Source organism: Amblyomma mixtum, chromosome 4 (assembly GCF_055824585.1).
Source record: "Amblyomma mixtum isolate Tamu chromosome 4, ASM5582458v1, whole genome shotgun sequence".
In the NCBI taxonomy this organism is placed as follows: domain Eukaryota; kingdom Metazoa; phylum Arthropoda; class Arachnida; order Ixodida; family Ixodidae; genus Amblyomma; species Amblyomma mixtum.
Genome location: NC_143015.1, coordinates 127,325,417 through 127,351,359, shown reverse-complemented (window position 1 = coordinate 127,351,359; position 25,943 = coordinate 127,325,417). Strand labels below are relative to the sequence as shown.

The window sequence follows — 25,943 nt, the reverse complement described above, 5'->3', positions numbered from 1 at the left end:
GGGCGCGGCGAAACACCACAATTTTGGTGTCTCCGGAATAATTTCGACCTGCACTACGGCTCCTCTTTGTTCTTTCACTCCCACCTTCCTCCCTTCCCTTACGGCGCGGCCCAGGTGTGCAGCGAGATATGTGAGACATATACTGCGCCATTTCCTTTCACACACAAAAAGAAAAACAATTTATCTGCCCTTCTATTCTCATCTTGTTTCTCTTGTTTCTACTTTTGTTATTCTTTTTTTTTTTACTGAGACCAAAATATTCAAGACTTTTGCCGCAGTTTTTAGTGGTAGTATTCCAGTAGCATTACTAGTCGGCGTCATTGGATGGTGGTAGCCACACGGAAGAAGGGCAAAGCTGTTTACTCTGTAGAATCGAGGGTGTAGTGAGAGCGGCGGAATGCGCAATTACAAGGTGGTTACGGTGAAAGGCTGCAGAGGAGAATTACCGTGGAAGGAAAAGAGTATGGCTGGAACGGGAGAATGCACCACAGGAGGCCGGTTGCCAAGGGTACCAATTGGAAAGTAGTTAAAGTGAAAAAATTAGGAGAGTGACCTTAGTACGAGAGTACGGGAGGTGCATAGGAATGTGTAACTGGAAGGTGACTACCATGGAAAGAGGAGGCTTACTGTGGGAAGTGAGTATAAGGAGAGAGAGAGAGGTTTTTTTTTAAATTTGTTGCACAGTGCTGCGCAATCGGAAGGTGGCTGGTATGTTCGGAAGATATTTACCGCTGAAGGAGGAGGGTAAGACGACAGCCGAGCACTGCAACAAAGAAGAATGGTTGCCACGGGAAAGAAGATGGAGAATATGGCTAGAGCAGAAAAATGTTGCATGCTGTCTTTGCGGCAGCTGCTGCGAAGTGATCCACCCGAGGAGAGGCTCAGTGGCGGTGGCGCAGCATTCTTTTAGAGGAGGATTGGAGATGAGCGCTAGTCGAAGGCAGAGTATGATGAAATTTTTGCACAAATAGGAAGATTGATCTTTAACTATACAAGCATGCCGTCTCAAATTCCTGACCTCAATATGTCACGAAATGCTAACACCTGAACAGCTTTCGCTCCATCTCGCGTTGGAAATAATAGCCGTCCTGTGAGGTCTTTTTCGTCTCACCTTCCTGTCGTTTTTCTCAGTTTGTTTCTTTTTTATATTTTCTTTTTTTATTGCTTGGGTTTTGCTTACCTTGGCTTGGCTACTAAGCACTTCTGAGTCAACGCAAACCAAGCCAAGTGTGCCGCCTTCTTCAGGGTTTTGCTCGTCTTGTCTTGCGGGAAATAAACTACCAAATAAAGAAACAAATAACCAAACTAAATAGGCTTCGCTTAAACGAGATTTTAGCATAGAATCCCATGAACGGCTCTCGCTGCAAAACGAAGCAATATGCGATAGTATTCAGAAGGGAATTGAAATAAATTGTCTGTGAGTGCATGGCTTTTTGGAGCGGGGCCTTCTCTAAAGCAATTATTAGAGTCGTATGCCTTATTCATTTGCACCAAGTGCGCTAAGCGCTAAATAAACTCATGATCATGTTTTCGTGACCACGACAAGCTCGAGAAACTGGTAACCTCCTCCGCACTCATGACGTCAATGGGTAGAGTTCTTATCTGCGACAGATTCTTGATTTTCAAAATTTCTGTTCCGCAGGCATACACGTTCTTTACAACGGCTTCCTCAATACATGCCGTGCCGGTGGCGTTGCAATCCGAGGCCTAAAGACTACCACCACTTCACGACGCGGTGAGCGGCAGACCCCGTGCATTGAAGAGTACCAGTTTGTTCCCTATGTTGACGACGAAGCCGCCATAGAAGAACGGAAGGCTCGCTTGCGGGAATACACTGACGTGTGTGGCGCCGTCGTCCGAAGCTTCCTCGAGGCAAGCAATGAAGCAATGACAGAGTACCCTACGTTAATGGAGCATTACTGCGAGGTACCCGAGGAAATCCTCAACCGACACCTAAAAAGCACAGCCGATTACAACGGCCTGCTGCGTGTTCTCATCTCTATCCAGTCGAAACTCAAGGAGTCTGCTTCACCTCTAGTCGCGGCAGTGGAATGGGCGCTGACCACCCACAAGAATGACCTTCAAGAAGACATTTTTTACACAGACATTCTAGAAGAAGATTCCTTGAGGCCCCTTCTGGATGTCGTAGTGGAAAATACGAGTGGAATGAAGATGTGCGTTCTAGAGTTGGCCTTTGAAGAAAGTGGTTGGCTTTTAACGCCTCGCGTGTCCGAATTGTTACCGCTGTCCAACGTTTTGCTGAAGACCGAGTACGCCGTCGCCCATCCACGCCCAGATGACCTCTCATTGCAGCAATTACCGGAGGGAGTAATAATTAATCTGTGGCATCCAGGCTCATCATATGTGAGTGAACTGCCTGATGCTGAACTGCTCATTGCACGTGTTATCCCCAGTATCACGAACCGTCTTGAAACCTTGGCTGCACAACTATCCACTCTCTGCAAAGAGGACGCATTTGTAATTCTTTGTCTCCGTACAGCCTTTACTTCGGCCGAAGTATTCTTATCGAAATTCAGCGATGTTCCCACTACTGTTCACACAACGAACTCAGCTTTGTCACTGCTTAGTGCATTTGGGTTTCTGCTTGTGGGGCTCAAGTCCAACCACTGGTCCACGCTGCTTTTGCTAAGAAAAAAGGCAACGCTGGCTCAAGCTCCAAAATATGGAACGGTGGAAGTAGAAAACACAACATTTGGCTGGGTCGAGACGCTCAAAGACAAGATTATCGAGGGCGAGGATATCTGGATGATTGCAAAGAACGTCGGCGTCAGTGGTGTCGTTGGTCTCACAAACTGCCTCCGAGTGGAGACTGGCACCAGCCGTGTAAGGTAAGGGCGCTACAAAGTTGGCTAGATTTTTCGTCATTAGTTATTGAGTGAATGGATTTTTTCACCTCCTTTTGTTGTCGAAGGAAGCTAATATAACTGAGCACAAGCTCAGGCTCTTCCGATAAATCATATCCTATAAATCAGTACCACTTTTCATACTGCTTTGTTCCCATCTTTCGATTTTCCGGAACAAAAGACTGACTCTGTGTGACCGGTATTATGAGCTGTTGCTGCATGTTTACTTTATAAAATTCGCTTTATTTGTTTCATTCCATAGACGTCAAAAGGCTGGTGCCGAGGTGAGCCGGTTACCTGGTGCCATGGAGACGGAGGACTTCGTGTTTCAGGCTCTTGAATGTAGCAAATAGCGATTAACGAAAGTTTTACTATTACAATACAAGTAATCTCCAAGCAGAATATTCTCACTCTTTTGGAGCCAGGCGTTTTTTTTATGGCATGTAAATGTTTGCACATATTGGCAATTTGTTTTCCTGAATAATGTTCACTATTTCAGACCAGGCATATATTGATGTACAGCACTTTTTTTCTTATTTAATCATTATACCTCTTTTAGCCGTCTTTATTCATTAGTTATTCTTATATAAAATAATTTATAAAACAGCGATGTATTTTAAGGTACAGAGAATTGCTTCCCAATAAAAAATGGCAAAATGCGATAACCGGAAAATACACTACCACGAAGGAGCATATTCAGTAAAAATGTTCGGAAATACACGATAACACTGCAGCGAAATTGAAAACATCTCCACTGCGTAGAAATGGAGGAGTACGAAAAAAAGAAAAGTTTTGCTTTTTTCTATTAGGGTTATGTTCTCGAATAGGATAATTGTGAAAGCCTTTACTTCGAAAAAAAGGTCGAAAAAGTCCTTCCTGGGGGAACGTCTGGAATTCAATATGCTTCTCTAGGCATTAGCAGAAAGTATTCACATTTTTGCTGCCCGAATCGTGCATGATAGGCCATCGTTAAAGTGCGAAAAAGTTCGAGTATTGCATACATTTCATTGCTTCTTGGAGTAATTACCATGTACGTAAACATGCTAAGTAGATCTTTTGTGCGTTATTTCATTGATTTACCTACCATGCTATGCAGAACGATCTCCACAATGAAGCAGAATCAGAGCATGACGATCTGCAGCATAGTTGGTAGTTGCTGGGAAGTCAGAGAATCTGATACGACTTGCAAGGCGTCGGTGATGTATGATAACAAAAGAGGCATACGAACTGTCAAACCTCAGGTTTTTCACTCCTTCACGCTAGGTGCGTTTTCGACGCAAGCCTGAAGAAGACGGACAAAATCCGTAACGTCACCCTATGTGATCCTGTATTCAAAGACATGCTGGAGAGAGACCTCGTGATGAACGTCCAGCGTGATGGACAATGGGGCTCATTTCGGTACCTTACCATGCAACGTGAGTTTGGATTCGCGCTGTTGGCGGCGCTCAGATCTGTGCTTTGCTAGCCAAGCTTTGAACATGCTTAAGCAAAAACAATATAGCACTCGCCTAACTAGACTTCAATAGTGTTCAGAACTTAAATCGTTGCATTGAATTTATTGGCTGCTACAGTAGTGTCTGGATATATAGGACCCGGAAATATTGAATTATTGTTTTCATCGAACGGTCATGATATCCGCATGAAGATCACATACGGAAGTACAGAGCTATGATTTACGTTTACTCTACTGGCATCTAGCTCAACATTCGATATATCCAACGGCACGCCGCTCCCCTGCAAAAGGGACTGTTCGGTCATATTTTGTACGATGAGGTAGGTAAGCTGCACAGTCTTGGGCAGCAGATGGTAGAAATAGCGCTGCAATTTCTCATCACGAGGAAACGTGTCGTGTGCTTGAGGGCGGCATTTCGCCCCTGGTACTCACTTTCCACTCTACATCCAAGTCACACAGTGAAGCAAATCTAAAAACTAATGCATAGCGGTGGTAAGCGCAAAATTGCGGCAAACACTAAGATGTAAAAAAGACGACGAAGACACGTCCTTTTTCTTACGTTGCTGTATTTGCCGCAGTTTACATGTACCATGGATTACCATTAGCCCACGCCCACACCTTACTCAGCAGTGGCTCTCGCCAAGCATGCTTCCTTGTCTTCGGTGCAGAACACATTGTGGATACAAACTGTACCTTCATATTACAGAGAGAAAAAAAAAGATTTATAATGTATGGACAACAGAATTACACAGCATGTGAAAGTTATAAAGCTTCAACGATGTCTATTTCGATGCGAAGAAGGTTAGGCGTAGCGACGACTGGCAAACAATGTCCTGCAGCATGGCGGTAGGCAGGCGCATCGCTGCAGGCAGCTTGTTACTACCATGTATTCAAAGCATTCATAATTCTACTTTGTAGAAAAGTTTATTCATTGTGAATTTTGTGTATCGAATAATTCATCATCCTCATCATCATCAGCCTGACTACGCCCACTGCAAGGCAAAGGCCTCTCGCAAGTCTCTCCAACTGACCCTGTCCTTTGCCGGCTGTGGCCACAATATATCCGCAAACTTCTTAATCTCATCCACCCACCTAACTTTCTACTGCCCCCTGCTACGCTTGCCCTTTCTAGGAGTCGTAATAACTCATATGCCAAAGTACGCATATGTCGACTTCCTTCGAGTTCCACATTCCCAAGTTGGATTGTATAAAGTAATGAGGATCAAATAGATCCTATGGCAAAAAATAAAGCGAGTGCTTGTTTTTTGATGATTAAATTGACCACACGATCGTCAGAATCGCTAGTGTCGAAAAAACGGAAAGTGACGAAGCGGGGCTGCGTATGCTTCCTGCATTTAAATTGCTACTCTTTTACACTTGTTATCTACTTACCTAGTAAACCAGAGCACAATACTTGCACACGGGAGCATCACTGAAGGTTGCTTTCGTTAAGAATTTCTAATCAGAAGTAAACGGGGGAAGGTCGCATGGCAAACACTAGTGATGCCATGCTCTGTAATATGACTCGATTGGCATTTTTAGCCGTGTTAACATTCGCTCTTTGAAAGCTATCTGGCTAGATTGGTATTCTCGCTAAATATGTTTCAAGACATCTCGTGCTTGAGGGTATACGTTGCAAGAGCACGGACGTCATTTAATATATACTCTTTAGTGAGAAAAGGCACCAATCTACATCTAGTCAGAAACTAAACACATGGTGTAACAAGATCACGCAGAATAAAAGAATTTCGACCCTCTCTTTATGCGATGAAAAGAGGATTTAATAAGTATATATTTAATAAATGGTTTGATTTATTGGGATTTAACGTCCCGAAGCAACTCAGGCTATGAAGGACGCCGTAGTGAAGGGCTCCGGAAATAAATGCTAGAAACGTTTGCATCACCATGGGCTCGGGTCGCTACTTGAGACGGCACTGATAAAATGCGATGCTAAGCACGCTCATACAAAGCGTCTACACAAAAATTTCGTATATAACCAATGAGAAAATTTCATAAAACACAGATGTGGCCTGTGTGTATGACAGAGAAAAGTGAATGATCCGAAACTCAATAAAAACAGTGGCGTCTTTGAAGAGACATAAAGTGTTCGCTGTGCTACAGGTCTATGTCTGGCAATTTCTTTTAGGCCTAGTTAGCGTCGCAAGAACGTAAGCTTGGCTAGTTCATTTCACGGCAACATTGTACGACAACTTGTGCGGTGTTGCCGACATCCGTCTTGACGCGCTCTGCGCAAAAGTATTCTTGTGGTGCATGCGTTCTCTGCAGGTGGCGCCCCAACGAAAGCCACTGAGTACGCCTTCTTGAACGTAGAGAAACGCGGCGACCTATCCAGTCTCCGGTGGTATGAGTCATCCCTGCGCTACATGTCGCCTTCTTGCACCTCCGGGCAACTCATCTGCAGTGTGTATTATGCCCCTCTGAACTTCCGAGGCGTCATGATTGCCGAGGGGAACCTGCAACCGGATACGCTGCGAGGTGAGTATTCGCGGTGACAGTGTATGTTCTCTCTCTTAGAACGCATGGGCGCAGTTGTTGCATTCTCACTACAGATTTCTTAATCTTAGCCCAACCTACTCAATCGGGATACAGCACACCTTTTGCCTGTGTCAAGGCAAGGAGAAGGTCGCGACAAACGGTAGACTGAACAGCAAAGTTTATACACCACAAAGATGATACAGATGATACCGAACAGCTACAAACCACTGATTTAGTCGCATGCATTAAGCTAAATTTATTAGAGGGCTAGAAGACACATAGTGCCCTTCAAACAGCAATGCACTAATACACGAAAGAGAGGCATACAAAAGAAAGAAATTGTTCACCGGGCACTGCGAAGACAGGATGATCATGGAAGTTGCCATCCCAATCAAAGCTGTGTGCTTTTTCGCTAGTCTGCCGGCTTGTCAGCAAAGGTGTTCACACCAAGAACCGTGCGGAAGAGCTTTTTCTAAAGTACACGCAAGCAGCATCTCTACGGCACAGACGGCCGCCGGCACTAGACGTCTTTCTAATGCAGAAGCGCTGCGTCGTTACACCCAGTAGCCTATGCAGTGCATGTCCTCTCTTAGGCACCTGCAGGGACGCGCGGCGTCTTTGGTCAGGAGACGAGGAGCATTGCCGATGGGGTGAGTTCTATCTTTTCCGTCCAGGCGCAACCGATTTCGAGTGAAGCGGAGGGGTATCAGTTAAGATGGACAAAGCTACGCGCTCGCAGTCGGTAATGTTACAGTCTTTCACCGTTGTTCATGCGTTAGCAATAAAAGAGTCTGTGCGAGCGAAAATGGCCACCGCGGTCTGTCAGTAGCCGGTGGAATGCCTGAAACTTGCCACCTCGGATGCAATAATATTTCATGTGTCAACGTCGGTCAAAACGAATCAAGTGCCTTAGCTCTCACATAGCAACTTTAACTAACACCTGGTTGCCAAAGCTTTCAAACGATCCACGTAGGATCTCAGGAGAGTTTTCTGCGGTGTACGCTGGTGCGCTTGTTTTCGCACCGCGCTGGCTTATTTGATGACCGTCCTTTCTATGCCAGAGCACAGGGCCTGTTTCTTTAGGGCGAAAGCAGTGTTGGCCTCGTAACCTGGAAAACGGTGTTGTGTGGTGAAGCCCCTGAAGTTAGTCACGTGATGTGGTAAATGGCGGGGTATAAACAAGACATGGGATGAGGGTGACGATGGCCATCGTGAAGAAAAAAAGATATTGCCGCGACTGGTTTTCGAGCTGTCATAGCGTGATCAGATGTAGCCGATCACGCCTCGTGTTTAAACTGCAGCACACACTCGCACTGTGCGTTGCGCATCGTCGTCGTCAACATTTTCCGTATGTGCACAATTCATGAAAAGAAAGGAAACCCACTTTGAATCGCGCGCACAGGCGCATGGCGTTGGTGTCCACCTGCAAAACCTGCTTTCGCACATTAGTTCGTGGTTGGCAATCGTAAACAACCATCTATTTCTTTTTTTGGAAGGGGAGGGGGGACGGAGGGGCGCACTACCAGGCATCCGAGAATCAACCCCTTTCCAACATGTTAACAAACTAATTACTGGTCACCTTCTCTCAACGCACAGATTTCATGGCACCGTATGAATCCCTTCTTGCCCTGGAGTTCTCGGGCCGTGACCCTCAAGGACGCCGGGTCATGGGCTGGGTTCGCGCCGAGGGCATGGCTACAGCAGTTGCTGCCGATCCAGACTTGATCTGGCAGGTTCCCGATGCCTGGAGCCTCGAAGAGGCATCCACTGTTCCACAGGCATACTTGACCGCCTACTACGCGCTCCTCGTGAGAGGGAACATGCAACCGAGAGAATCCCTCTTGGTTCACGCTGGCAGTGGAGGCGTCGGACAGGCGGCCATCTCTATTGCCCTTTCTATGGGGTGCACCGTATTCACTACCGTGGGTAAGTATACAATACTAAGCTGACCAATTACAATAGCGAGTTTGTGGAGCCAACAATGGATCCTGGGCTACATCTGGTTAATATTAAATTGGCTAACCTGGGACACCGCTTCTAATCGTGATGCCCTTTGATCAGTGGGCAGTGCGGGTCGCTGAGCTACTTTTTATTTGACGGGACAGAAGTCTCCTTCGACCTATAAGCCGGCAGTGATCGCCCAGCGGTGTATAGAAAAGCCATGATTGGCTGGTGAGTAGTAATGCCATCAGTGCCAACACCAGGGAAAATAAATCGCATTGGCTGGTAGAACGGGTCATCATTAACCCGGCAGCCACGTCGACAGACCGCAGAATGCCCATTTCCTGGAGAAGATTACTCGAGAAGAGCATCCTGGGTATAACAAGCCCCACCAGTCACTTCCGCGAAAGACTTATCAACAGATTTAAGTGCTATACTGTAAAGAAATTGAGAACTGTATTGAACAAAGAAATTAAGTGTTCCTCTGTTTTTATCTGCACTAACACTATGACCTCCACCCACCGATCTCCCCAGGGTGTTTGTGTATTTGTGTGCCCTTCTGTTTGCTCAGGTGGCCACCCTACGTGGAAGGTGGGCCACATTGCTCGCGTGGCCTTGTCACTTCATGATAACCTGCTTAGCGGATTGTGATCAAACCGCTCACCGTGCCAGGTGGCAGTTCAATTAATGATTAGTCGTGAGTGCTTGCTTGGTAAGAACAACGTGAGTCTGAAAAGTAACTCCGCTGCTTTTCACCTTCCATTGCAGGAGAGAGGCGCATTGCTTAACCGCTGCACCACTGCACTAGGAGCGGTATTAGGCCTCCTAGCGATGTGTGAATTCAAAGTGGAGAATGACGAAGTCCGCATATATGGGCGGTAATCCTTTAACGCTGTCGCATTATACTCTTAAGGCGGAGCTTAAGTGTCCCGTCCGGTTAGTCAGTGAGCTAGCACTGAGGCCCCCACTCACTGATTTCTCTGATCTTTGTCAAAAGCCTGATCGACCTTGAAAATCAAGGGTCGAATCGAAACCGAAGTGTGAACAAAAGCGCTTGCGCAGCTTATTCACTTTCAGCCTAAGCCCGAAAAATTTACAGTCGGTTTTTGCTTCAGCACCTCCTTTTAGTTTATTTTATATCGCGCAGCTTCTTTGTGGAAATTCTTTTGTTGGAAATGAAATACTCTGCATTTGTTGTCAGCATTGATGTTTTTTTACGACGCTAAAAATTCAGAAACAAACGCCATTCAGCTCTTGCGCTAAAACTTCCCTGAAGAACAGAACAATTTTGAGCCTTGGTTAAAAAGTGATCGAAGAATTGAAGAAGCGTAGCTTGTTGGGCCAGTTGGTACATGGTAATTAGAAAACCAGCGAAAAGGACGCGTTCACAAGGAGGAGAAGTACACCGCGTACTGCATACAGCGTTGTCCTGTGTACTTCTCCATGTGAACGTGTCCTTTTCGCTGGTTTTCTAATTATTATGGCAGAAGAAAGCACTGGAAATTTACGGCCCTGCACTGATATTTGTTAATGCCAAAATAGGTGGCCGTAATTTTTCCCATTGGCTAAGGTTGAGTGGCGTCCTTCGAGGATCGTTGTAGCTGCGCTGAAGAGAATGCGTATGTTTTGCTGGATGTTTGAAGTTCATTTTTTTCAGGACGTACTGGAGCATCAGTTCTATATTTAAAACAGTCTCGCCATCGTTGATGACACCAGTAGCATATAGCACCATTGTTCTTAAATGCCGTATTCATTCAATTATTTTAACATGGAGACTAGTGCACAAGCGCACTTTTAAAATGCTACTTCTGAAATCCACGAGAAAAGCTTTGTGCATCTGCGAAAGCAAGGAAGTGAAGCTTTCGTTAGAATATGAATGTTCAAACTCCATTGTAGTTATACGTAAAACTCACAACCGAGGAAAGGAAATAATTTTAGGTTCCCTAGTGTTATTTCTTCCTCCTGCGCAGCGCAGGCTAGGCAGCCTTAATACCCTTCTAGAACTCTGCCTTACCTTTTCCTCTTCATCTATCTCTCAAACCCAATAGGTTCTGAAAAGAAGAGGGAATTCCTCAAGCGACGCTTTCATCAGTTGGAGGACCATAACATTTTGAACTCGCGGGACCTGTCCTTCGAGGAAATTGTGCTTCAAAAGACCAAAGGCAGAGGTGAGTGCGCTTTTGTAGTGGAGGTTTGATACATGCAAAGGAAAACATTCCCAGGCAGGACACGTCCCTGGGCCCGGTTTGCGTCTGAAGTGGACAGTCATTGCAGGGGCAGCCCATGTATTGCTAGTTTCGATCTGCTGTTGGATAGGATTTGCGAAAGGTATATGAGGAGCATGCGTCTTTTTTATAAGGTGATTCATAACCTAAGGGCCTAAATGGAGTTAGGAAGGTAGAAAGAAAAAGAAAGAGTAGGTGTTACATCAAAGAGAAAAGGTAGGCCGACCTAATGAAGGTAAAGAGGGAGCGGTGATGACGCCCCTGCGTCTAAGCATTATATGAGGATGGGTTGTTGGGGCTGGAGACCCGCTGCTGCCAGGTTCCGAATTCTCGTTGGCTTCCGTGCCGGGCAAGCCCGAAACAAGTGATGAATATCAGCCCCAGTATTTTGCAAGTTGCAGACAGGATACCCTAGGCGGTGAGCGGTGAGAGTGGCGAAGGGGAGACCTCGTTCGAGTGGCGGCAGGATTGAGGGCCTTTCCTTCATGGACTTCTATCGCCATTGGAACGGCTATGCTCGCTTGGACTGCAGCATCGAAATCGCAGAAGGCCTCCTCACAACTTTTGGCGGCCGCACTATAGACGGAGTCCTGGGCCCTAAGCAGCAAGAGCCTCCTCCAGACGAAATCACTCTGCCAATGCGCCACTGCGGCTCACGCTAAGGCAGATGATCCGCTTTCCTGTCAGCATTATTCCCCGGTCAAGCAGTTGAGGGGGCATTCAATATTAATATGAGTCCTATTCAGGCAAGGAGAAGCAGAACTGGGACATGCCGACGCAAATCCAAACGTGCTTCCACATCAGCGGTGGCAGGAATAAAAAACTTGGCTTGGATGCATCGTGCTTTGCGGATGTTTAATACTAAGAATAACTTGCATTAAAATGCACATAAGGACCTGCTAGTGCACGCGTATTAGCTTAGTTTCTTCAATGCATAAAAAAACACTTGCTTGGTACAGGAAAATGGAGCATGCAGAATAACAAGCGCATGCGGGAAATTCCCAGAGCGCCGATCTAGAATGCGCTATCGTACATTTGGAACGCCTACTTCAGACACATGTGGGTTGTTTGCAGTAGGCCCGACGTGAGGTCGTGCTGCGTACGTTCCATGACGAACCCCTACTGAAAAATCCGGTATGAATTTTAAACCGGAACCGCATACCGGGTTATTGTACAGGATTTGCGATACCGGATTACCGGAATATCCTGTATAATACAGGAGTCTCCTGTTTTGTACAGGATACTCCGGTAATCCGGTATCGCAAATCCTGTACAATAACCCGGTATGCGGTTCCGGTTTAAAATTCAGACCGGCATACAGGACAGTCCTGTATTCGACAGGCTAGGCCCGTATTATGCAGGAGGGCCCTGTATCACAGAAAAAAGGCAGGAATAAAATGCTTCAAATATATCCCACTTGGACTAAATCTGCCCAAAAACTGGGGCCATAAGTGTACATGCCAAATGCAGCAATATACAGAGCCTCAGAAACTGGTAATCTTCGATTATCAGCGACTCGTATTGCAGTCGATGTGCAATTGTGTTATTTGCTGCCAGCTTTTACCAAGTATTGGTAGCTTGGTGAGTATTATAATGCATCAAAAACTCCAAAAGATGTTTATTTTTTTCGCATGTCTTGAACCAGCTCACTGAGGTAATAATTTAACTCTTCGCGACCATCTACCGGCGCTGGAGTCTCTACAAGGTGCTGGCCAATGAAGTAGTCAAAAGCACCTGCAGAAAAGAAAATATGATTGGTAGTACATAATGCCCCCAGCTTATCATTTAATTGGGCACTGACACACAACATAATGCATTGAGCACTGTGACATGCAACTTACGGCCAATGGCTTGTAGCTTTTCAGGGGTCATTGGCTTTCTGCCCACTGTGGAGGCTTCTGACTTCAGGTTGCGATGGCAAGCTTGCCCTGTAACGCTCCTTTCCAGGAGTTGTGGAGTCGTCCAAAGGCTGCGTCCTTGCAGAAACGCGAATCTTTGGGTGCCACCATAACTGCTGCCCACGTTGCCGAAGGAATAAAATTCCATTCCCGAGGTGGACCTGTATGTAATAATTACAAATGCATACCCCAGTAGCACAAACCATGCTCTGAATTGCGGACCCTCGTGGGCCCAGACAAGCCACAGACAAGCCAGGCGTCTCAAGACGCCAGGCCCTGAGCATTGGCAATGCTCAGTATCGTGAATGCACCTCACGCCTTCCATATTTGAATCAATAATGTATTGCAAATCTGCGTCGTAACATTGTTGGTGTGTAAACAGGTTGCTCGGACGATTCCGGTGCTTGCGTGGTCATCCTCCATTATTTACGGCACATACAGCTGCATCGATGCGATGCGTGATGTTTTTTCAAGCTTCTTGAGCCGCTCCCCCTCAGGACGCTTATCGCTGATTGCTCTCGTACGTATACACGATATGCCTCTGTAAAGAATGAATACAAACCATAAAACTAATTTTAGTCGTGTTATCATGAAGGACAAGCAATCTCGGTATGTAGCTGAAAGAAAATTTTGAGCTATTTCGTCCCTCTACGCTGTGCAATCCACAAATTGCTAGTTAAAAAGACACTGGACAGTTCGAACGTTTTTGTTGACGCCGTGCATATAACCGAGACGGAGGCAGTACTTAAAAAACAGGGTGTTTTGAAATGCGTACTTACGTCCTAGCAGCACGACGTCGCCGTCATAAAATCCGCCTTCACCGCCGTGGCCTCCACCGGTCAAATGTCTGTAAATGCCACGGTTCACCACTCACGTCTTTCGGAGCGAAGTCATTCAACACTGAGAGCAGGACGATAGGGTTCCACCATATTTGCACTGGACGTACGCATGGAAGGCGATGTCATCTTCGATCGTGGATTGATCAAGCAACACGATGAAAGGCACAAAAAACTGTATAACACAAATTCAACGAGGACTAGCGAGTGCCAGCGTGTTTTCGCAGCTACCTTGATCCCTTGACACTCAACACAACCGCAGGAAAGAAAAACCTGTTCCAAACCAACGCGACCGGACACAGTGAACAACAACTAGAATCGGAGCCCCCTCTCCACTTCATGGAGCGTCGCGGGGAGTGTGGTAGGGAGGGCGGCTTAAAATGTTCGGTAGTGGGCTGTAGAGTGAGTGCCTCCTCGCCATTTCGGGGAAGGGGGCTGGGAGGGACAGGTCAGACACGAAGGAGACCTCGGGGAAGGAACAAAGGCAGACGGAAAAAAGCAGGGTTGAGCAGGTTTTTTTTTTTTTTGAGAGTGGACCCAGGAAAAGCAGGGAAGGCGGTGGTGAGAGGAAAAAAAAACTTGAAAAAAAAAGTGCGCAAAGACAGGTTACTCGTGTGACGTTTCTACGGGAGTTTGTTTTTATTTTGTTCTCTGTAGCACTGTACCTTTTCACTAGCTAACCTTTTCTTGTTCGTCGATAGAAATGTTCTCGGCGATTTGTGATTAGTATCTCTTCCTGATAGAGTGAAGGGTGGGGCCGCTCGCGATGGCGCTTGGACAAGTTGAGTTATCAATGGGCAATCACTTGACGAAGAAGAAGTGCAAATAATTCCTGCACGAAAACCAAGAATTTTCTTTCTTCATCGATGCGTCGCTACAGACTGCCGCTAGCGAACAGCTTCTGCAATGAACGCAACAGTAACAAACCTTTTGGAGCCTCTGGCGCAGTCACCGGAGGCTCGCCATGTTTATCAGCCAGTCGTGAAGTTCTGCACTGTGAAATCCAGAGTAATCTGCGCAGGACATAGGAAGGCTGCTGGCGGATGTATACTAGCCGTTTGCCCGCACACAGCCGCCCTGGCTTTGTCAGGTTGCTGCACGGGAAGCCAATATGGCGGTTGCTCGCAAAACCCCTTCATGCAGCCCCGGCCTTCCATGCACAAACTGCATGTTTTGCCACTGCGAAGCTCACGCTTAGCCCTTTTCTTTTCCTAGTCCTTTCAACAAAACCGTGTATGTGTTGATTATCGCACTTATGCGCACGCTGACCCCCCCCCCGCCCCCTTCCCCTAAAAAACATCTGCTGGCGTACAACAGTCAATCTGCGGACCAAGCACCAAAACCGCAGCACATATCGCTCTGAATACAGGCTGGTATGTCCGGTTTAAGCTCCGTACCGGAGTGTCTGTCCGGTTTGAGCTCCGTAGCGGACTGGTCTGTCCGGTTTGAGCTTCGAACCGGGGATGGACTGTCCGGTATGAGCTCCGTACCGGAGCGGTCTGTCCGGTTTGGGATCGATACCGGACCAGTATGAACCGGTATAGCCTTCAAACCGGACGGGTCTCGCCGGTATGAGAGTGATACCGGACCGGTATGAAACCGATATGTTCCGGTAAAATCCGGTATGCCGCGATACCGGATTTTTCAATAGGGACCTCATGAGAACTAAAGGTTGGCTGCGTAGATCCCCTCCGTGTGGCGCCAAACAACAGATGAAGCACAAGCAACCGTCACTGGCCAGGATCTGACCCCATTAGGCCCTAGTGTGGCTTGCTTCTACCGATTCCACATGGGTGTCATGCAGGTTTCGTAAGAAGTAGCCGGCTGCCCGTGATCGCAAAACTCGATGCGGTGCACCTTAGTGCTTATCTTAGCTCACACGAAGTGGATAAGGCAGCACTTATTCACGAAATAAAGACAGGACAAGCGCTTATCCTCTCGTTATTAGGTCTTCTTGTGCTCACATTTTGCGCTTAGTCTGAAACCGTCTTTGGGCAGCAGTCGTGTTCTCAACCCACCTCACGGTAAGAGCACATGAAGGACAAGCCGATAGCTCATCACTAAAGAAACAAGGCAGATGTCCGTAACGCACCCAGCAAGGGACGGTATTTTGAAGTTGGGATTTGGTTGAACTGACATTTACTACTTTGGGCCACTATCATATTGCGATTAAACTGATTCTAGCTTACTTTAGACGGCCCTTATTTCTTTCTTACATCTTCTTGCACAATAATTCTCACACAAGGCGTAGACCTTGTCCTCAACTCCCTCTCTGAAGAGAAGCTCCAGGCCAGTGTACGCTGCCTGGCGAAACGTGGCCGCTTCCTAGAAATCGGCAAGGCTGACCTATCCAACAACTCCGCCTTGGGTACGTCCGTGGTGCTTAAGAATATCTCCTTCCATGACATTGATCTGGACTCACTGCACGAGGACACGCCCTATGCTGGGAAAGACAAACGTCGAGTTGGAGAACTCCTCCGAGAGGGGATCAGTTCTGGTGTCGTACGGCCATTGGACGTGAACCGATTCAAATGGGACCAAGCCGAGAAGGCATTCCGGTTCATGGCCTCGGGCAACAACATAGGAAAAGTCGTGCTGGAGGTAAGACACTAGTGTTAGTTATTAACCTCATACCCTTAGTGATATCGTTTTCGTTCTGAAAAGGCTCAGAACAAAATGCATGTGTGTCGGTATAAAAATCCATCATAGAGCTCAACAGTACCATAGAACAATATCACACGTTTTGCAGACAAATGCGCTCTAATAAAGGCTAGTGAAAAGATTCTCGGACATGAATTCAATACAAGTGGCGTCGAACATGAAAATAGCACTAATAATACTGTACGTGATCTCTGAGTGCAATACCACGGCGCAAGAAACAACATGCATTGCCCTTTTCTTCTTCACTACGATATAGAAGCATGGCTCATGGTATAGGCGATGCTCTAAGGCGAAGATGACGATGTGACATGAGTAGTGTACCAATTTATTCACCAAATGGAAGAAACCCCTTAGCTGTCCCGCTTGTACACCAAGTATCAATCGCGCCCAGAATCGTAACACTATAAACATTGCCACTATAAAATTAACTACAACACTAGGTCACCATGTGTGGACATGAACTTTAAGTGTGCAGTAATATTACTTAAAGTAATTAAGTTATTACTTAAAGTAATAACTTTAAGTGTGTAGCTTTTGTAGAAAATAAGTTTGTAGCTTTGACAAAATTGGGAAAAGTCGTTAGCTGCACTGAAAATAATAAAAAAAACTACAGCGCAGATCGAAAGATTCACGTCTGGTTTTAGGCTTGTATGGCTTTATTGCTTGTTGTGATTGCGTATCCGTTGATAAGGAGCATGGAATAGCGCGCACAAGCAAAAGTAAATTAAGCTGAAAGTCTGTGCTTCGTTTCTTCTTGTGCTCCATGTGTTTGCATACTGTATAATCTGTGCCGAAGTTGGCGCACTCCTACGTAACATGGACAACGAACTAGCCCCCTTTAAAGCATGTTTGTGAATTAAGACGAACACGCGGCGGAGGAGTGGAAATCTCTGTATACACTCGTGTTAAAACAGCTATATTTAGCGTTTTTCGTGGCCGCTGATGAGACCTTGGTTCCAGTTCCTGACAATGTGCCTTTGAAGTCAGTCACATTTTCTGCTCGCAGCTTCGGCCAGAAGAAAGCCCACGCAAAATGTGCCCTGCGTCACCTCTCACCGTGGAAGCGGTGGGACGCACCTACTTCTACGAGCACAAGTCTTACGTTATCGTCGGAGGGCTGGGCGGCATCGGCCTAGAACTCGCCGACTGGATGGTGGGTCGCGGGTGCCGAAAGCTCCTGCTCGGCTCCCGTTCAGGAGTGCAGAACGGATACCAGAAGCTGTGTCTTCGGCGGTGGAAGCATGCTGGGACCGACGTCCTGATATGCAAGGCGGATGTCGCGACTGAGCATGGAGCTCGTCATATTCTCGAAGAAGCCTTGACCATGGGACCAGTCGGCGGAATTTTCAACCTCGCAATGGCAAGTTAAAAACGAACGTTTTTCCATAAACTCCCATCAGCAGAAGTGGGTGAGAACTGGCCGCTTGTGCTCTGCTTACATGCTCCATAGCAAACTTCTTTCGGAGTCGTTTAATTCGCCGAGAGCACGCCACGTTCAGCGAGCCAGGCATCTTCCAAAATTGGTGTGCATGGCCCGTGTAGAAATTTAACGGCGGTAGCTGTACTGACTTGATTCCCTCGGTTTCCGAATCTTCACAGCGGTATTGTCATCCCATTAGCAAGCCCGACTCAAAGCAGAAAGACAGACAACTTTGCATATGTCCAAAGCTGCTGACTCTGTGATCCGACCTATCTACCATCTCAACTCGCCTGGTGACGGTGGCGGCCAACTAGAGCAATCAAATTCAAACCGGACCCTCTAATATGTACCGTTAGACGGGATATATTCATAGGGTACTTCTGGTATTTGTCTTTGATCAACTGCAGTCTAGAGGCTGTGGCTTTTAAGAGATGGTGGTCAGGGCAGTCACACTCGTGCACGGCATTAACATCGTGTTAGTCTTTTCATGCGCCAGAATTTTCTACAAATCCACGGAAATGTACAAATACTATTCATTTAATGGTTTTTGCCGCTTTGTCTGGGGAAATGTGAAAAATCAGCCATATCAACTTTCCTTAAGTTCGCCAAGCCAAGGGGTAAAAGTTGAATCTTGTCCCCTTACAGAGGATACTTGACTTTTCACTTCATAACGATAAACAGCTCAGTTTGCACGTTGCTAACAGACTTCTAAAGAAGACGATGCTATAAAGGTGCGGATCTGTTCCTTGCGGCACGCATATGGAGGTTGCCTGTCGCTGGCTTCTTGACGTCTCTAAGTTTCTCGCAAGAAATAACAGCCCTTTGTATAAAGCAATGCCTGTGTTCAAGTTTGCTTCATCAACATCTGCCAAAAATTTAAAAAATAAGACTCTACGTTACACGAACAGATGAGATGAAGGAAATTCACGTCAGTTATTTTAAGTGCAAAAACGCTGCTTAGTAGAGGTTGCAAACACTCTGCATTTCTTTGCTTATTTACACTTCCATGAAGCGCCGCATCACTTGAGTCATTCTAAGCGGTCCAAACACAGCTATATCACAGGAAACAGCCACTAACACGATCCTACTCTAACAAAAAAAAATGACTCGCAGAGCATAGAACTTCCTGCCGATAACACAAAAACACCACTTCACTTCCGCCATTTTAGGCGATCAAAGCACGGCTGTATCAGACAATTCATGGTGGAAAAAAACAGCGCAAACTAAGACAGAAAACACAGAGAAGAGGGGAGACACTACAAGCGCTGAATTACACCATGAATTCACACCAACTAGCCCAAATGTCTGCTTTGCTACAGTTATATCTGACAAAACAGGCACTATTTCACCCTAAAAAAATAACTTAGCGAACATAGAATTTCCTGCAATCACAGACGCATTAGATGCAACGCTTTTATACAGATGGCGCCATCATACTGCATATCATAAAAAAAAAACAATCCAACCGTTTCAACGCATCGACAAACGGTGCAAATAGAGCCGAGAGCTTGCGTTTTGCTCTCGCTTCTCATGGTTCAGCGTAAAGCGGTTTTATAGCCAAACGGGCTGCATACGAACTCAGCGAAGCTTCGCGCTCATGTCTCTATACTGCAGAAACCACAGCTTTTTCTAATTTAGACGGCAATTTTCCTCTGGAACGTAATATCTTTCGACGCAGAAGGGACGATATAACTATGCTAGGCTAAGACATTTCTCAAATAGGCACAGTTACCAAACTTCTTACCTGAGGATGGTCACTACTTGTTTTCCTACATATTTTCCATCTTCGCACACAGATCTGTCCATGCAGCTAATCTTATTGTTCTCTTAGAGCCTTTAGAACACCCCCACCCTCTCTCTCCACGCACTCACGCACTCACGCACGCGCACGCGCACACGCACACGCACACACACACACACACACACACACACACACACACACACACACACACACACGCGCGCGCGCGCGCACACACACACACACACACACACACACACACACACACACACACACACGCGTACAAACACATGCCTATCAGATGCATAACGGTAGGGAAATGACTGGGTAGTTATGACATACATATTAAGGAAGTGAACTCTTATAGAAACGAAGGTTAGCTCACGCCAAGTTATTTTTCTATTTTTTTCAACCCCGGCCGCGGCAGTCGAATTTCGATGAAGGCAAAATTCCAGAGGCCCGTGTACTGTGCGATGTTTGTGCACGTTAAAGAACCCCAGGTGGTCGAAATTTCCGGAGCCCTCCACTACGGCGTCTCTCGTAGCCTTAGTCGCTTTGGAAGTTAAACCCCATAAACCTTATTTGTTTGTTCATAATTCGGAAATCATTACTGCAGCCTACTTAGCTGAAAGATCAGCAATAAGAAAGTAGAATAACCGTATGCCGCCAGTGAAATGCGAGCCCACAACTTTCGCTTGTCGCGTACGGTGCTCTGTCAACTTTGAAATCTGAGAAATGGCACTTGCTGACCAGTGATCCAGTTTCGGGTGGTATTATCTTGCGTGTAAGCTAACCTTGTCAGTGTTCACTAGTTCCACTTTCGCCCACAGCGGCAGACACAGGTTCTCCTGCATTACCGCGATTATCACATGGAATGAACGCTATCTGATGCTATCTGTGACACCTGGACTAGCGGAACTGAGGCCCTCGTTAAGCTACTCAGCAGTCAGGGATAAGGAATGAGAGTCTCGTTACTACAACTCCAGCTCAAAGGCCAACACACCTAGCTTTCAGAAGTGCATTTTTGACGTTCGATATTTCGAGAACTACCGCAGAGAAGAAAATTTAAAAACAGGGCTCATATTCCATGTTGACGGCCATCAATTTCGCAGTATAACCTTGCCCCTAGAATCTAAAATAAAATGCTAAAAGGTAATGTAAGATAATTATTCTTCTAATTATTTTACCTCGTGAAGTACATGATGTTCACCTTGCTGTAAAATCCACATCAAATAACTGCACCGACGTACCTCTCGCAGATTTATTTATTTATTTATTTATTACAATACCTTCAGGGCCCCAGTGGGGCGTTAGAGAAGGGAGTGCATAAAAAAGTAAAGACAATGCAGCAAAATAACAAAAAAGTAAATGCAAAATTTAATGTAAAACAGCAAAGAAAGAAAAAACGTAAGCTTGAACAAAGCAGCCTAGTCAAACACATAGTTTTCCGCGGCATTTTTAAATAAACAGGTGTCAGAAATATCGGCAACCAAGATGGGCAGGTGGTTTCAATCGCTCGCCGTCTTGGGTATAAACGAGTTGAAGTATGCATTGCTTCGGCAGTATGGAATGCGTACCTTGTGGCGATGATCCGTGCAAGGTGATATGAATGATGGTTCAGATAGAAGATCCCGTTTTAGCTGATGATTTTGGTAGTAAATCTTGTGAAAAGTTAGCATTCGCGCTACATAAAAAACTAAGGATTAGAAAAATAACTATATATATTCAGCTTTGTAATGAAACCTCTGAAAGGACACGTGAATGTAGGCATAGCCATTATTCTTAAAAAAAAAAAAACCTAGTGGCATTGAAGAATTAGGCGGTTAAGTAAGCAGCTACCATTGAAAGTCTCGGGATCTGTCGCACACTTACAGCACCAAGCCGAACTAGCTGGGACTGAATCAACGCTGAAAAGCTCCCATGACAGCATCGTGGTGCACGTGTCAATTGCTTTTGTGCTTTCGGCTTCGCGGGCCCGCACTTTCCGATTGCCGGCATCGTTCGCAGATCTTCTACGGATCGCGAGCTCGCACTCGAGAACCCTGCGGCAGGTTGACTCCTCTGTGCTTAGCTCCTCTTTGCCATCGTTACTTCCCTACGTTCGCGTGACGATCGCGAAGTTCTTGGAGTACCACTTCTAAGGAACCTTTACTTGTGCCACTGTGACATGCTACCGAGTGATGACACACTTCCGATTCAAGCTCTTCGCGGCACACATGCCGTAAGGCCGAGACGTCAAAAGAATGTCAGGCAGCAATCGTTCAGAAGAATGACATCAGAAGTATAGCCAGCCTGACTTTCTTCGTACAGCTATTTCTTTAAAATAACTTTCGTGCTACCGAGAGACTGATAATGGCCCGATAGGACACCGCTGTCCTTCTACGCTAAATCTGTTTTACGTCAATACGCACCAGAAAATGCTTAACGAAAGTTTTCTGCAATATCCGCAGGTTCTTAACGATGGCCTGATTGCAAATCAAACTCCCGAGTCCTTCCTACGTGTTTGCGAACCAAAGGTCGACGGCACCCTGAAGCTGGACGAGCTGTCTCGCAAGCTGTGTCCAGAGCTGGACCACTTCGTCGTCTTTTCAACCAGTGCGTGTGCTAGGGGAGTCCAAGGACTGGCCAACTACGGTTATGCCAACTCTGCCGTGGAGCGGATCTGTGAACGTAGGATGGCCGATGGTCTACCCGGTAAGCTTAGGCCCTCTTCACGTCCTCTTGTTAGCTTTATACAGTCGTTTTAATTTCTACCGATGCCTCTTGCACGCTTTACTTCTTATAGGGGGCGGGTCACTATTGAAACTGAAGTTCAAAAGAAATACCAAATCAAATAACACATCACGCACAAGCGCCCAGTTTCCTTCACTTTTTTTTTTAGATGGCTGAGGTTGAAAGAGGCTCTTCAAATGTTTCAGGCTGCTTTGCTATGCGGCTTGAAGAATTAATTAGGACCCTTCAAGTGTGTTCTTCATACGAATGAAAGAAGAAGATTCGTTGGAAAACATTGATGGATGGATGGAAACAACTTTATTACACAAAAAAAAAAAATCTCCCAGGGTGGTCCCCTACTGGTCCAGGAGTCCACGGGCTTGTGCTTCACGTAAAGCCCGATCCACTAGCCATTTCTGGCCGGCGGGCTGAGCGGTCCGTAAAGCAGCCTCCCAGGAAGAATGAGTGGGATTGGGGATGGGGGATACTGCCTTTGGGGAAGGACATTCCCAAAGGTAATGGAAAAGTGTGGATTTGGGCACGCCACAGGTGTTACAATCAGGAGGAAAGGTGGGATGGAAGCATGAGAGGCGGTGGGGTGAAAGAAAGCAGCCTGTCTGTAATTGCCGCCATGTGGCGCTGGATAAGGGCGACAAGGTACTGTGGGGTGGTGGCAGTGTCATGCGGCTGAATTTGTAAAATGTGGTAATTTGGTGATACGTAGAGAGGACCGAAGAGGCTTCTTGCGCAGGGTTGGGTGCCTGATCCTCCAGGGTCCGGGAGGAGAGTTCTCGGGCCAGCGCATGAACGCGCTCATTACCGGGGATCGAGGCATGCCCAGGGACCCACGACAGAGTAACCGTTCGGTCGAGAGAGGTGGCCGTGGTAAGAATACGGTGGCCGCGGATTCCTTAGTTCACCAATCTAGTGATGTGCAGCTTGCTTTTCTTGAAGATCAGAGATTTCTTGCTATTATACGGATCAATATCTGCATCTGAATTTTTTCCATGCTTTGGGCGCAGTGCGATCGCTTCGACAGGCTTGAGCAACCTTTTCAAAAATGGGAAAAAAGTTGAACTTCTGCTATGGAGTACATTGCTACTTTCGGTATTTCTCAGCGAGACAGTGAGCAACATAATCACATTTCAATATACCGCTTGAACCATTTCCTTTAATGTTATGGCGCTAATATTTCAGTGCACACTCAGATCATCAATATCTATGTTGCTTGTAAATTATATTTAGAATCAGTTCTTTATTATTAAACAGTAATTATTACTGCAAAACGGTGTCTAAGAGTCCCTTATCTGACTCTTTCTTTCGTGTTAACAAATCTGTCCATTCAAGATTGGTCGAAATGGTCGGGACGTCACTGCGCACGAATTTTGACGGGTGTCCACCGAAATATGAGACAGTTACTGGTAAATTTCCGTCCCTCAAATACAATTATCAGTTTCTTCATTACGGCGCCTCTTTCTCTTTCTTCTTTCACTCCACTTCCTCCCTTCCTATACGGTGCGGTTCAGGTGTCCACCGAGATGACAGAGAATTACTGCGCCATTTCCTTTCCTCAAAAAGCGTTGCGTTCAAAGGGCAACGCATCGCGCCGAACGGATGGTGGCGTTCTGTGGACTCCCTGGCAGCCCTACAGCACGCTGGCGCGTTCCACTGCTAAAGGCAAAGATTAAGCATCATTAATTGGCAGTTAATTAATGCACCAACAGAATGTGAAGTGGACAATCGCGTAGCAGAATGCAGCACTCAGGCTTTCGCCTTTCACCACTTTAGCCGCTAAAGTTCCTCGCAATTTTTTTCATAGTATCTTACGTCCCATAGAGACTGTCTATGAGGGACGCCGTAGTGGAGGTCTCCGGCTAATTTCGATCACCCGGAGTTCTTTAACGTGCACTGACATCGCACAGTATACGGGTCTCTTACAACTCGTCTCCATTGAAATGCGACCACCGCGGCCGGGATCGAACCCGCGTCTTTCATGCCAGCGGCAGAGCACCTTAACCACTGAACCACCACTGTGGCCACTTCGTCTTTTCCTTTAGCGGATGACCAAATGTTTAGGGGAATCCCCCAAGGTGGAATAGATTTCTAATAAGGGAGTAATTACTCATTGATGTCCACCCGAGAGCAGCCATACGGCTACAAAGGAAAGCTATACAGCTTCCTCAGAAACTTCATAGTTAAAGAAAAATTCGTCCTGGTCCGGGGTTCGAACCCGGGACCACCGCTACACCGGAGCAGTCGCTCTACCAATTGAGCTAACCGGGACGGCAAGCTTATGGTAGGGCGAGAGCGAATTGATCAATAACTCGAAGTGGGAACAGTGTTGACCAAATGTTTAGGGGAATCCCCCGGACATGAGAACTACTGGTAGGGTAGGGAGGGCTCAAGAAGCAAAGGCATATTGGCGTGCACTGTAGCTGCTTGAAGGGCTTCTGTGCAAAGATGAGCAGTCATGCGGCAAAATCAAGTCTGAGCGGTACTTAGAGCTTCAAAATGCTTTCTTTCAAGGACTGGCGATTCAGTGGGGTCCCATCGGTGACGTAGGCGTCCTGCACAAGGCAATGGGCAGCCGCGGTGAGCGTGACGGCTTTGCATTGCAAAGGATCACCTTGTGCTTGAACGTGCTGGACCAATTCCTGAATCAGAACAAGCCTGTTGTGTCAAGTTTGGTGAAGGCGGACAGATCTGCCAAGAGTACAGAGAACAGACAAAGGGACCTGGTGGAGACTTTCGCTCACATCTTTGGTAAGAGCCTAGTGACTATTAGAACGGGATGCTGCTGTGCTTTCATGTCATTAACGTATATTGTTTTATTCGTGCCTCATTGAACGGATGAATTTACAGCCTTTTCTTTCGCGAGTGGTTATGCGTGCTGCTTTGAAATGCTAGTTTCATTTAGCAGGTATTTCGCGACGAACTGACCTCTTGTGTTTTACAGCCTGTGTGTAGCGCTTTCCTACAGCATGCAAAGTAAATTGGGGCGCACTCTTCGCCCTTGCCTTTGTACATTATCCTGAAGGGAACCCACCGCCATAATGGCTCGCGTGCTAATGTCGTTTACATAACATTATCATGGCCTTCGCACTGCACTTATTTTGGAATTCTAGCATTTCCTTTTTCTCAATTCTTCGCAACAATGTATGCACAATTTACTGAATGAAACGACCGGGGCACAGTTTTTGCTCTGTCCAACCTAACTATATGCTGTTTTCACCTGTTACGCCCTGTAGGAGTGAGGGAACCGTCGAAAATGAACCCTAACATGAGCCTAGGAGAACTGGGCATGGATTCACTGATGGGCATCGAAGCGCAGCAGATCTTGGAGCGAGGCTACAGTATATCTATGTCTGTGGCAGACATACGGCAGCTGACCATCAGCCGGCTGCGAGAGATTGATAGGCTGGGCAGTAAGAGGTCACTCCCCAGCAGCTGAAGCCAAAGGACCACAAGATTGAGAGTAAGCAGCATGGTAACTATATTCATGTTTTTGTTGCCTATAGGAGAAATATTATACGTAGATATCGTTGCTCATATTCGCGAAATTCAAATGAGGAAAGTATAATTCCTTTTCGGCGTTTGTCCTCAGCCGTCACTGCTATTAACTGTACCGTAAGAGCTGTGAATATCACGTAGCGCTGAATTCAAGCGGTGATTAGTCGATGCATTGATGGTGTTAGGCTT

The 25,943-nt window shown here is 46.4% G+C and overlaps 1 protein-coding gene across 1 annotated transcript in view; it reads left to right on the top strand.

Annotated features, from left to right (window-relative positions):
* The window catches only part of LOC149348178 (fatty acid synthase-like), a 73,116-nt gene extending 47,404 nt beyond the window's left edge, over positions 1 to 25,712 (top strand). Inside the window, exons 15-24 of the mRNA XM_089585760.1 lie at positions 1,643 to 2,849; positions 4,128 to 4,279; positions 6,604 to 6,813; positions 8,410 to 8,739; positions 10,803 to 10,922; positions 15,959 to 16,314; positions 17,381 to 17,734; positions 21,983 to 22,226; positions 24,771 to 25,007; positions 25,493 to 25,712. Coding sequence (XP_089441886.1) covers positions 1,643 to 2,849; positions 4,128 to 4,279; positions 6,604 to 6,813; positions 8,410 to 8,739; positions 10,803 to 10,922; positions 15,959 to 16,314; positions 17,381 to 17,734; positions 21,983 to 22,226; positions 24,771 to 25,007; positions 25,493 to 25,695 — 3,413 coding nt within the window. The 3' untranslated portion in view covers positions 25,696 to 25,712. The remainder of the gene's footprint in view (positions 1 to 1,642; positions 2,850 to 4,127; positions 4,280 to 6,603; positions 6,814 to 8,409; positions 8,740 to 10,802; positions 10,923 to 15,958; positions 16,315 to 17,380; positions 17,735 to 21,982; positions 22,227 to 24,770; positions 25,008 to 25,492) is intronic.
* Positions 25,713 to 25,943: the final 231 nt, after the last annotated feature.